This window comes from Triturus cristatus, chromosome 5_2, assembly GCF_964204655.1.
Source record: "Triturus cristatus chromosome 5_2, aTriCri1.1, whole genome shotgun sequence".
Lineage (NCBI taxonomy): Eukaryota > Metazoa > Chordata > Amphibia > Caudata > Salamandridae > Triturus > Triturus cristatus.
This window is the reverse complement of record NC_140588.1, coordinates 267,000,629-267,014,411: the sequence shown is the minus strand read 5'-3', so window position 1 is coordinate 267,014,411 and position 13,783 is coordinate 267,000,629. Positions and strand designations below refer to the sequence as shown.

At 44.7% G+C, this 13,783-nt stretch overlaps 1 protein-coding gene across 1 annotated transcript in view; it reads right to left on the bottom strand.

Annotated features, from left to right (window-relative positions):
- LOC146822856 (uncharacterized) overlaps nt 1-1,244 on the bottom strand; it is a 90,796-nt gene extending 89,552 nt beyond the window's left edge. The window contains exon 1 of the mRNA XM_085607028.1: nt 898-1,244. Within this exon, the coding sequence (XP_085463154.1) occupies nt 898-1,092 (195 nt within the window). The 5' untranslated portion in view covers nt 1,093-1,244. The remainder of the gene's footprint in view (nt 1-897) is intronic.
- Between the last annotated feature and the right edge of the window lie 12,539 nt (nt 1,245-13,783).

The window sequence follows — 13,783 nt, the reverse complement described above, 5'->3', positions numbered from 1 at the left end:
GGTCACCTGGTTGGAGACACCTGCTCTACAAGCCTCTCCATGCCTGCCGTAATTAACCTTGTGGAGTTGGAATAAGAGTCAGAGGCAACAAGAACTCTCCTGGGCTTTCAAAACGGGGAACATCTTTTTCCACGCAACAATTACAACGCATAATGGATACATCATGGTTTTAACAACGCAAGTCATTACGTTGACTTGCACTGGAGGGCGCTCTAGACTGAGGAATAGTGTGAATTACTATTCCAACACCTTCCCTACTGTACGCAGACTGGAGATGGAATAGTAATTCACACTATTCGTAAATCCAGCGCCCCCTAACGCAAGTCGATGTTACGACAAAACCGCGATGTAAAATACCGCGTTGTGTTGGTATGCGTGGTATCATCATACATTCTTCAAAACTGGCCACCAAGGGCCCCATCCCACTCATCAGGGAAATGCAGGTGGAATGAAAGGTGGAATGAAAGGCCTCTCCAGCCGAGCATACTTCAATACTGTAACTCATTTTAGTCACTCCACATGATAAAAAGCTAAGCGGAGACTGATGATTTTTGAACCTGCAAATTGCACGTATAATTCTGCAATAGGTGCACTGACCTATTGTAAGCAGGGTAGAGTGCTGATAAGTGTGCCCAGGGCAACACGTTCTATGCTTGATGCTCTACACTTTACATTATTACATTAGTATGCATATAGCGCAGGTATGACAAATTACAATTTCTAATCTCCCAAAACATCAGTAGCTATATTACCGAGTTATTCGGCAGGATCGAAGGCTGAGCTGGCCCTACCAGCATGCCACGCGAAAACTATTTCAGTCGTACGGGATGGAAGGGGTGATACTGAAGTAAAAGAAAACAGCCCCACCTCACTGGCTAGAGGAAGCTCTGTACTCACGTCACATCTGTTGCAGACTTTCAGCACACGCAACACATTTTTACAGACGTTGTCCAGCTTGGTGTTGCCCTCGACACATGTAATGGCCAGCACCTTCACATGAGGAGCTGCCAGAGCCATCATGATTGCTTGGGCATCATCCGTCCCACTGTCCACGTCGATGAGGAACTTCTTCTTCTCCGCTGAGTGGGGCATGACGCAGGTGAGGGACGAGGAAGCTATTTAACAGAAAGATTGCAGGAAGAGACTAGATCAGAGTGAGGCAAGGGTCTGGGCTCGCAGGGTATTTATTGAGATGGGTGTTTCAATGCTGCAGCCTGGGCCCCAGAGAACACCACCCCTTATATGATGTTATTGAGACAGACACACAAGCCCACGCCTCAGCCTGGAGGCTAGAACGCAACAAATCCATTTCCAGGAAAGAACTCACAGAACCAGTTCTAAAGGAACACTCATAAAGCTTCCGACAACCCTTCTCGCCAGCCGCACCATTCACAGAAACTATGGAAAAGCCACGCAGTGCAGAGCAACAAGTCATTGCACTGCATGGCAGGGAAAGGGCAGAAATGCACTGCTGTTAAGGCATTACAGGGACATCTTCCTGCACAAAAACAATCCTGACTGGCATAATCCTCAATGTGTGCTGCAGAATTCAGCACCCATAGAAAGAGGAAGTAACAAAGAGAAATGATGACATTTGTCCTTGTTACACCTCTCCTGGGAAGGCGTATCTTTTTGGCACATTCCCAATTTTACCAGTGTTGGTAAATCTAGGTATGGTTCAAAAACCAGGGGAGTTGCATGGGAACACCCATGCAACACCGACTGAATGCTTTTCAGGGCAGAATAAGGCAACACAGTGATTTGCACTGCATTGCTTTGAGCCAAATTTATGGAGCCAATCAGGACCATGCAAAGTGGCCTTACGTGGCTTCATATATCTGACGTTTGCGTCGCTCTTGCACCACATTGTGTGGTGCAAGAATGACTCACACCAGCCTGTAAATAGGCTACTATGTATTTTCGGACATTTACAAAAGGTGCTCAATTTTCTCAGGTCCTAATACAGAAATGACAGACAGTGCTAGTGTGATCAGCACCCACACCTCTGCTTTGTTTCTATTTTAAGAGTATGTAGAATATATTTTTTACGAAGATGTTCCTGCCACAATCGAAATTTTGCATTTTGTACATTGATATTGGATAATTGTACACACATTTTTATCTGTATTGTAAAGTGTTATATTTGCTGAAAGTTAAGCTAATATAAGCGAATTCTGACATAACGATACTCGAAGCACAGAGACCGTCACTCTGCTTGAAGGAAGTTGGTGCTTGTGAGACCAAGCTGTGTGGTGTTTGTGTGTGGAAGCAGTTTTTAAAATATCTTTTACTTCACAGAGACAGTGCTTGGGGGCATGTCCCATCTTCCCTTATGGTTTCTGGGAAGGAATGCAGGCTATTTAAGCGACTTTGGACGAATGCCAGGAGATGGACATCTAAGAAACCAAAATCACTTCTTTCACGGGTAAAGGCTAAACAGTTTTTTTTGTATGTACCTTTCAGATGTTAAAGTAATGGGTTTTATGATGGGCAAGCTTTTAGTGCTTCTGCAGGTTTACATGCTCTTGTAAATCTGGAGAAGTGTCAAAATCAATGGGTACTGCATGGGAACGCCTACCGCAACTCCCATGAAACGCCTCCCGAGTGCAGAGTAAGGAGCGCAGCAATTTGCGCTGCCTTGCTTTATTCCAGAGGCCCTTCAAAGCCACACAGAGTGGCTTTGCGTGGCCTCGTGGATATGATTTCAAAGTTCGTGTCACCGGAGTGTCACAAAAGTGACGCTCTGGCAGCGTAAGGATTTCATAAATATGCCTCATAGCTATGCTTCAAAATTGAAATCCCAGCAGGCAATGTGCTGAGGTCTAAAAGGCAGGACCAGAAGAATGTATCACACATAAAACCAGGCCACTTGTTGGACAATCAATGTGTTTTTAGAAGGAGGGTGAAAGCCCACCTATTATATGAGATAAAATACCTTCTTGCTGTTCATTATATGGATATTTATCAAGTCACCTTGCAGCTCCGTCCAGCCTTGTGCTTATATATGGTCATGGAACTCCTCACTGACTCCCGATATACTTAGAATGTACAGCTTTTGGTATTTTATGCCATATATAGTAGGCGACTTGTGGTGCATTCAGTTGCCTATTATAAACATGAAACGTATCCCCTGCCGTAAAATATAGAGATATTGCAAGTCATCAAGAAGTTTTAAAACCATAGAGAGAAACGAGGCCAAAGGCTGAGTTCCTTGATAAGGTTATGGAACTCCAAGGTGACATGCAATATCCTTAACATGTACAGAAGGGGCTACTTTATCCCTCATTATACATGGTTACACCATCTAATTTCCTACAAACCACTTAAATCCATGTTTCGTAGCTCTTTCATATAAAAGAGAGAGCATATTTGCACACATGACTGAAAATGGAATCTCTAGTGAAAAATGAAATACATCAAAAAACTGTGGGGTAGTTGCAAAGATTTGTTAGAATCCGTTTAATATAAGCCTTTTTAAAAAAAAGTTCAGTAGCTCTAAATGTGTAGAAGTATGCAATACAATTCTAACAAAAAACTAAACATGTTGCATTAATATATCCTTTCTTATTGTCACTGTACAGCAGGAAAAACAGAGCCACATTTCATTTTGTTCCTTAAATATCTGCTTCAATGATGCTTTGCGACCTGACTTGCCTTTCCCCTTGGCTGCTGACTCTGGCAGCAGGCATGGTGCAGTGGCGTAACAATAGCCCTCGCAGCCCCCTTGTAGAGTGAGCGGGCCGAAGCTCTAGGGCGGCCCCTCTAGCACTTTGCCAGATGGGCCTGAGCACTCCTAACTGGGTCCGGAGCGTGGGGGGGCCCGCCATGCACTTTGAAAGGGGGCCCACTCAAGTTTTATTACGCCGCTGGCATGGTGAGGTCAGAACTCAACTACAATAGGCTGAGTTCTGATGTTTTGTCTTTATAATCAGCAACTGGATGTGTCATAGGTCACTGATTATAAAGAAATTACAGACAGATTTTATACAGGGATTGCAGAATCCCATGTATTTTTTAAAAGTCACATAGATACTGCACCATAATAACTCAATATAGGTGCGTTCTGCCATCAAAATACCTACTCTCTGCGCCAGCAACCCTGAGCAAAGGTGGATCAGGTGACGGAGCATAATTGAAGCAGCTTTAACTCTGTCACCGTTTGATGAATCTTCATGAAACTGTCCAAATGCAAATTCATCCACCTCAGCTACTTCTCAGAAAGGTGCAAGGTGATACATTTAGTGAGGGCAGATAAAAAGTGGGGCCCAAAACATGTTTTCCCAATGCTAATTAAAATAGGAACTTTCAAAAACTCTACAGCCAAAAAGGGTGAAATGAATTATTTCATTTTTCATTTCATATAGCTTTATTTCGGTTAAAAAACCATAAAAGCACAAATATATAATACAGAAACATATTGATAAAAATTCATAGAACATACTAAACCATAGTACATTGAATGAAATAGTTAAAAAATACTAAAAAAGAATCAAGCAATGGAACAATTAATGACCAAGAAAAGGAACAATAAAGCAATAAGTAAAATATCATAATACTACACATGATTTGCCTTAATTATTACATTTCTTGCATACCACATGGAGAGAAGAAATCTAAAAGTGGCAAAGACAAATACAGGGGTCGTATCATGTTTTAATAGTCTAAAAACTTCCCTATAATCCCTAAAACCTCTTGATTTACAAAATTATCCATTTAAATCGTGCCCTGGTATAAGAGGGACAAAAAAGCAAAACATGCAAATCGGTCTCCTCTACATGCTCGCAACCAGGGCAAGGGCACCACCTAGAAGAGGAGAGCATCCATTTATTTGTCAAAGCCCGCAATGGTAATGATCCGTGTCTGAATTGAAGATAGAGTTTTTTTGCTAGCGAGGGCTGGATGTCATCCAAAAACTTTTCAAAGGCATAATGATCCTTCATCTCCAAAAATTTAAGAGGCAGCCTGCCCAAGTTAGAATCCAGATCACGGAGATTCAGGTGATGCTGTTTGAGAATACCCCCCAGCGCCCTCTTGCTAATCAGAGGGCAAGATGTCTCTGGCGAGGTCCACAAATCCTCCCTATGTATATCGTAGCAAAGTTGTTTGACATGTTTGAGCCACAGAATATTACCCGATCCCCTAATAGACAATAGGTCGACTAGCTCCTCCTTATAACTAAACAACTCTGGAGTAGACCAAAGTCTCCTCCAGTAAAACAAAGGTCGATGAAAAATAGTCTCCTGGATAGGGAACAATCCCAAATCCAGTCTTAAGGGGATCAAAGGAGTACTCTTAGGGAGGTTTAGAAGACGTCTAATGAAATTGTTTTCAGTAACGGACATAGAGCTGGCGTTAACATGGCCCCAAAGCTCTACGCCGTATAATGCCGCTCCCCTAGCCTGTGCCCTGTAAATTTCCACTGGGGGACCCAAAGGTTTATAAGAACATTCATTAAAAACCTTTAGGATTCCACCTGATGATTGAATCAACTTGAGATTAGCCTTGACCATATGGGAGTCCCACTCCATCCTATCATTCAGGGTGACTCCCAGATAATCAAATGTAGAAACTTTCTCAAGAGAACATCCCTCCAGGTGTGGATGGGGGTAAGTTGATGGTTTGGAATTAAAAACCATATATTTGGTTTTAGAAAAAAATTTCTCCAAATTTCTAGAGGAGCAGAAAGAACAAAAGGCCTCCAAGGTTCGCTGGGCACCCATTGGGGATTTTGAAATTAGAAGGGTGTCATCAGCAAACATTAGGGCCGGTATTCTGCGTGCTGCTAGAGTCAGAGAATCAAGATCCTTGACCCCCAAAAGATTTGAAATCAAACCATTGATAAATAGGGTAAATAAGGTAGGGGCCAACACACACCCCTGCCTAACACCCCTGTCTACCGGGAAGGGCGCAGAGAGCTCACCATTCATACCATAGCGAACCCTTGCAAATGTTCCAGAGTGGAGACGCTTGAAGAGGTCACAGAGGTATGAGGGAGCGCCCATCTCAAGTAAGATTAACCAGAGCTTATCCCTCTGTACCAGATCAAAGGCGGATTTAAGATCCACAAAGATCAGGTAGAGAGAACCCTACCCCAGAAACACCGTTTTCCAGTGTACCAGCTGCAACCTAAACAGTTGGTCAATTGTGGAGACTCTAGGGCGAAAGCCTGCTTGAAAGGGCGATAGAATATGAAATTCTTCCATCCAACTTTCAAGGCTAGTTAATAGAAGTCGGGCAAACACCTTCTGGCGAACGTCAATGAGGCTGGTAGGCCGATAATTTGCTGGATCTAGAGGGGAATGCAAAAACAACAATTGATGGACAGAATGCAGAACAATGTCATACATTCACCCCAGTACAGAGATCTGGGCCTAAATCCATCGTTTGTTTGCTCACCATGCCATTCCAGTTTGAACCCAGCCATATGCAAATCAGTCTTGACCCTGTGCCCCATGGGAACAGTCCAGCCCGAACTGCCAAGCCAGGTCCTCCCTGGACTGGAAACAAGCAGCCTAGGACCGGTTTCGGGCTTTCAGCCCTCGTCAGCCAGGATAGCTTGATTCCAGTGGCATGGAGAGCACGGGACTCACGTCTGAGCATACCCTTCCCACTCGGGGTGACAAATGCAAAAACAACAATTGATGGACAGAATGCAGAACAATGTCATACATTCACCCCAGTACAGAGATCTGGGCCTAAATCCATCGTTTTTTTGCTCCCCATGCCATTCCAGTTTGAACCCAGCCATATGCAAATCAGTCTTGACCCTGTACCCCATGGGAACAGTCCAGCCCGAACTGCCAAGCCAGGTCCTCCCTGGACTGGAAACAAGCATCCTAGGACCGGTTTCGGGCTTTCAGCCCTCTTCCGCTAGGATAGCTTGATTCCAGTGGCATGGAGAGCACGGGACTCACGTCTGAGCATACCCTTCCCACTCGGGGTGACAAATGCAAAAACAACAATGGATGGACAGAATGCAGAACAATGTCATACATTCACCCCAGTACAGAGATCTGGGCCTAAATCCATCGTTTTTTTGCTCACCATGCCATTCCAGTTTGAACCCAGCCATATGTGGGATGGGTATTCCCAGACGTGGGACCCGTGCTCACTACGCCACTGGAGTCAAGCTATCCTGGCTGATGACGGCTGATAGCCAGAAACCGGTCCTAGGATGCTTGATTCCAGTCCAGGGAAGACATGGCTTGGCAGTTCGGGCTGGACTGTTCCCATGAGGCACAGGGTCAAGACTGATTTGCATATGGCCATGTCTAAACTGGGGTGGCGTAGTGGGCAAAAGAACGATGGATTTAACCCAGATCTCCTGACTGGGGGAGAATGTCTGCATTGTCAGCATTCCGTCCATCATTTGTTTGTTGTAACGCTTTTCGCCCTAAGTGGGATGGGTATTCCCAGACGTGGGACCCGTGCTCACTACGCCACTGGAGTCAAGCTATCCTGGCTGATGACGGCTGATAGCCAGAAACCGGTCCTAGGATGCTTGATTCCAGTCCAGGGAAGACATGGCTGGGCAGTTCGGGCTGGACTGTTCCCATGAGGCACAGGGTCAAGACTGATTTGCATATGGCCATGTCTAAACTGGGGTGGCGTAGTGGGCAAAAGAACGATGGATTTAACCCAGATCTCTTGACTGGGGGAGAATGTCTGCATTGTCAGCATTCCGTCCATCATTTGTTTGTTGTAACGCGGATCTAGAGGGGAGGCCTTTTTATGGATGGGGATGATTTCTGCACCCTTCCAAGTATAAGGGATAGCCATACCAGAAAAGATTGCATTATAATATATCAATAGGTATGGTACCCAAACCGATGGTTTGCTTTTGAATAGATCCCCAGGGATCCTATCTAGACCAGGGGCTTTACCAGAGGAGAGACTCAATAGGGCAGCCTGAATTTCAGAAGAGGTACAGAATAATGGATCGGTGACCCCTTCTTCAATAGGGACTTGGGGAGATATATTAGTTAATGATGGTAATGATTCAACCACAGTGTCACTTGTCGGAACACTAAAAAGAGGCTTAAAATGCCTCAACCAGACCTCCTCACTGAGGCCAGGTGTTATAGCTGGGGATCCCTCACTTCTACCACACCTGACTAAATTCCAGAAAGTCCTGGAATCATGGCTATCCAGGGCATCCTTTATATTAGCCCACCTAGCAACCTCCCAATCTTTTTTAGATTCAGATATAACAGATTTATACAAGGATCTTACTCCTCTGATACTGTGAGGAGTACCATTTTTCACCTCCCATAAGAGTGCCCGTTTAGCATCCCTACAGCTAGAATTGTACCAATTGGCTTGTTTCCTCACCCCATTTAGCTTAGGTTTTACCGTGATATAGAAAAAACTAGCGGCCATTGAAAAAAGTTTGGTGTGGATAATCTCTAGATCTTCAAAATATGATAAACCCTGTCTGGCCTCCATGAGAACCGATACTTCGGCAAGATGGGTGACCACATGTGACTATAAAGCCGCAATTTTGTTTGGGGTAGACAAAAACTTAGCCCACCTAATACGACGTCCGCCAGCCACCGCCATTAGGTTGGGTACTGCAGATTGGACCGAAGTCCCTGGGACTCGTGCTGGGTCCAAATGATGTAAAAATTCCAGACTGAGGAGATTATGATCACTATCGGCCCTGACCATTATGGTAAGAGATTTAAGATGGGACCAAAACTCCACGGTTACCAAGATGTAATCAATGGTTGAGCTTTTACCCAGTCTGTTATAAGTATGGTTCCCAGGGGCATCTGGAGCAAGTCTGCCATTACAGGCTCGCATAGAATGAGATACTACGAGCCTGTTAATCTCAATAGCCAGAGATGTAAGATGCAAAGCAGGGTATATAATACAATCCTGTACATTCCAGGATAAATCTACCTCAGAGGTAATGGAGGGTATGCCAACCAGGGGTTCGAAATGGCAATTAAAATCACCCCCAATGATCTTGTAAGGGAGTGTAGAAAACAAAGTCAAAAGGTCATTGTGGGCATTAAGAATGGTAAGTCCCAATTGTAGAGGGATGGGGCGTAGATAGATATTAATTACCAATATCGAAAAATCATCCCCGAACTTCAGAATAGTACAAAGAATATCCGGGGAATGGGAATCGATGACACTAACTATACACCCCAGGTGGGTGGCCACCCAAGTACATAGGCCCCCGAGGGTCGGCCCCTAGGGCCCTGCACCGCCGGGACGCTATAAGAAGCAAAACCAACCCTGACTGGAGAAGTCGTCATCCAAGTCTCTTGAAAGAGACAGAGATCGTAGTTATCTATCAGTGCCACCCAGTCGGGGTTGGAGAGTTTAAGACCCAACCCCGCTACATTCCATGACCCTATTAAAGAGCCAAAGTTTGCATCACCAGGAGAGCTAAAAGATACACTCTCTGGACTCACGGCATGACCTCGATGAGATACTAGAGACAAATCTACATCATCGTCAGATATACCAATATTAGAGCCAGGGGGAGTCGCAGGTGCTTTAAAAAATCTAACGGTAGAGAAACCGCCCTCTGTACTCTCCCCCTTCAACTTGGAGATGTTGGGCCGACCATATAATAAACCTGTGGCCCCCACACAAGGGACTAGTATGAATTATTTCAAATTTGGTAGAAAGCTAGATCTTTAGCCAGAAAGTGTGCATTTTGTAGTTTGGCGTAAATACTTTTTGTAGTTTTTGAGAAATTAAGGTTCACAATTTATGTATATCTGTTGCTGCAGGACTCCTGCAGGACCCGCAGATCAAAAGATAATGATATGATTGACTGCTGATAATATCAGCCAAGATGTTTGCCATCAATTTTAGGACTCAGGGACTCAGTCCCTGTGATATAGGAGGAAAAAAAGGTCCTAGAGGTTGGTGCATTTTTAAAATATTTGGGTACGGGGCATGCTTAGTGCAGTCATAACGGTCTGTTATTAGTGAGGAATCATGATTAACTTTCAGTGATGATACATTTAGAACAAAAACACAGCACACTAACATGCAAAACAATGGAATGTTATATCCATTTTGAATTCTACATGCATCCTAGTCATTTAGTACGTACTGCATTGTGTACACGGAGACACAGATCATGGCCATAATGAGGGTGTTGGCAGCCCACAGGGGGTTTGGTCCAAGAATTAGCTGAATGTCTGGACCTGCACCCAACGCCCTGCCTCGCACAGTCAAAGGCCATGTGCAGAGGGGGTTGATCAACCTTAGGGGGATTGTGTACAATGCCTGTCTGCAAACTAGGCTGTGTGCCCAACCTCATGCTGTACACACCTGCAGTGGGTTTGTTGCATGGCCGGACCACTCTCCAAGCCCTGTTCTTTTTTTTTTTCAGATAATATTTATTGACTTTTTAAAGAAAAACAGGAACATATAAGAACAAACTAAATATACAGGGCATGAGTTGAAATATAGTTACAGATGTGATTATAAATGATAATAACCAATGAATAAATAATGATTACATAAATAATAATAATAATAAATAATTAACTCAATGGAAAACAAAAAGGCAGAGGAATTGCAGGGAGGCAACATAATCAAATGGCATTTGGACACGCGATGAGGTTAATCGTGCACTGTTTTTGTTATCGACATTGATGTTTAGGGCGATCATGTATTGCATGTTAAACATATAATTGAAGACATATAAATTGCATAGGATGTGTTGCCAGAATATCAAATTAGAACAACCATAATCGAAATATAGAAGCTTCAGCATATCCATGTACAGTCTTAAATGTTAGAACATCAATAAACACGTAATTCTCGCCAATCTTCACCTAACGTCCGCATTATATCATGTTAGAGATATAGTGAGAGATATAGTGAGACAGGCTTGAGATCCGTTATGTGGAAAACAGTACCCAAGTATGGGGATATGCAATAGGATGTGATAGCAATCCAGATGTAGAGCGACTTATTTTTGTTCATTGAGGTCAGTAGATACATTAAAATGCAAGAAATGGTTCACACAGAGTCATTTGGTTCAAGGAGGATCAAACTTGAATGAAAAGGCATCCACTGGCTTCCTAAGGGAAGGGCGCCAGGGTGAAGAATGTAGTGAAATATTATCTGCACCTCTGAGAAAGGACAACCACTCTTGCCATTTCCTGAAGGAGACTTCTTTGAAAAAATTTGAATTCCAAGCCCTGTTCTTAACCGCAGGATGTGCACACCTGTGGGGAGTCAGTGCAGGGCCTGGCTACAGGCAAAGAGTTGTGCCAGACCCACACTGTGCACTCCTGCTGGGAATGGGTTGTGGCCAGACCCTGTGCCTAATACTAAGCTGTGAATGGATGAATGAATATTGCAGTTATTAAAGGCCAACTCCTAATCTATAGGTGCTCGCTTTTGTCTTGGCCCAATTACTCTGGAGTGGGCTATAAGGGGCTCCCTCCCTGAGCAAATAGTGGCCCTGGGTACCCCATCTCCCAGGGCCATAACATATATTTATAGAAGTGAGGGTATGCAGCCCACCTCCCCGAGACACTGAGAGCCCCCTGGGACACCATCCCCTGGGGCATATATGTTTCTTAGGGAGCCAAGAGTGGCATGGGGGACCCCATGCCTTGGGGCTTTAGATGGGTGCTCCAGTGCCCACCCGTGGCATCCACAAAGTATAATGGGGCATGCGGTGGGAGCTCCAATACCCCTACGGCCACACTTGTTCCTCTCTTATATGTATCAGGAGCCCGCTTTACTCCCCCCCTGAGGGAGCAGCTGTTTTTGCTTGTTCACTTCAGGCAGGAGCAATTTTAGCCTTTCTGCCTCCAAGAGCATGGGCAGGGAAAAACATTTCAGCTCCCACCAGGGTGGAGCATTTGTAAATCTGCTGTGTGGTGGGAGAATACATGCCTTCCCTCCACACACTCGTACAGCCAGGGAAATTGAAGGCTGCCCCCAGAGAATGGGGCCCCTGGGGCCTCCTGGAGAAGCAAGGCCACGGGCCCTCTCCCCTAATTATGGAAACACACCACTCCCTCCCCCAGCCCTGGCCTATCCAGTTGTTTTTTATCTTTGATGTGCTTTTTAAAAATATTGCAGCAGATTTGCGGATCCTATGCAATTTTGCAGCAAACTGTTAAAAAAACAGTTTTTGGTCACTTGGGAGGTCCCTCTGGGACTGGGGGACACGGTATCCCTAGCCTGACCCTTTATGTCTATTTTTCACATTTTGTTAGGACTCTGGACTGAGTTCTGAGTCCTAACATGGCTGTCTCCACCTTCTTGTTTATTTAATGACTGCCAATAAGATCTCCTCTAGAGATCTGTTGGCCAGTAGATCCCCTTGCATGAAATATGCAATTTGTTTAGCATTAAATGCTCATAAACTACTGAACTGATGTACATCAATTCACATCCAAATTTGGCATACTTTCGTTAAGCTGGTTTTACAGTATACATGTTATATTTTCCTATGGAAAAAGTAATGGGGAAAACGTGTTTTGGGAACCACTTTTTTCTGTCCCTCTGCTTGATGGATCACCCCAAATCCTTGTCCCTTCTCTAAGTCTCTTCTGGAGCTGAGGAAACCCATTTCCCTGGGCCAATATTTTAAAGAAAGAGGAGGAGGTATGTGGGCCCCATCCCCAAGCCTAGAAAGGCATCGGTGACCCCATGCCATGAGGTTACTATTTTCAAATGGAAGGGGGTGTGGGGCCACCCTCCTTGAGCTAACAAAGGGCCCTGGGACCCCATCTCCAGTCACTGGCTCACTTACTGTGCCCTGTGGAGCCCACTCTCAGGACACTGTTTCCCTGCCTACAAGAGAGCAGGCACAGAAGACTTGTGTGCACTCATCTGGTGGGAGCTTCAAAAGTTCTCCCTTCGGTGGGAGAACACATTTGTTTCCCTGTTTGTACTTTTGCTGGCGGGTAAACTCGGATTTCCCCCCGGTGGGAGCAGTGAAAAATACCTGCTCCCACTGGGTGGATGCAGTGCCGTCTCCTGCTGCACCCAGGATGGGTGCATGCGGGGAGCTGACAGGGCTCTGGGATCTTGAGGCTCCCCCCTTCGCCCCCAAAATTGTTTGTTGTGGGTGCCCCAGGTGGGCACTAAAGCACCCACATTAGGCCCCAGGATGTGGGGTCCTCTGAGCCATAAAGTCTCAGGGAGGCAGGCCACATACCCCCGACCCTTAAACAAAAGAGTCTGTTGGATGGGGTTCTTAGGGCTTTGGAGGCTCAGGGAAGGGTACCACATGCCCCTTCTCAATAAAAAAGAAACATGGAATGAGGTACTTGGGGCCTGTTAAGTACCTGGGAGCGTGAACAAATAGCCCTCCACCAAAATTATTAAACAAATGGTGTCCCAGATGGGCATCAGGACTCCCAAAATAAAAAGAAATGAATCATAAATAAGTTGCAGGAGCTGCTCACTTTTTATTCACTGCTCTTTAAAGGAGCATCCCAAAATCCTCTGCGAAAGCTCTTTAATTTTTTTTCTTTAGCTTGATGATGTTTCTAGAAGGGGCAGTGGCACCCCCAAACATTTTTTAAATGGTGTGCGGGGCTGCAGGGAGTTCAGCAGCCCCCAAGCAATATAGAAAAAAACAGTAAGTCTTCTGGGTCATTGAATACATGCCCATATTTTTCAAAACTGCTCCTAGTTGGAGGACTATGCTCTTTGGCTGAATTGTAAGGCCTGCGTGTGGTTGTTTTTTATCATTGTATTTGTTTGCTGAATAATGTTAAAAGAAGACTCAAAGACAAGTTGGTTATATTTTTGTATTAAAACTTTATTAAACATTTTTATAACT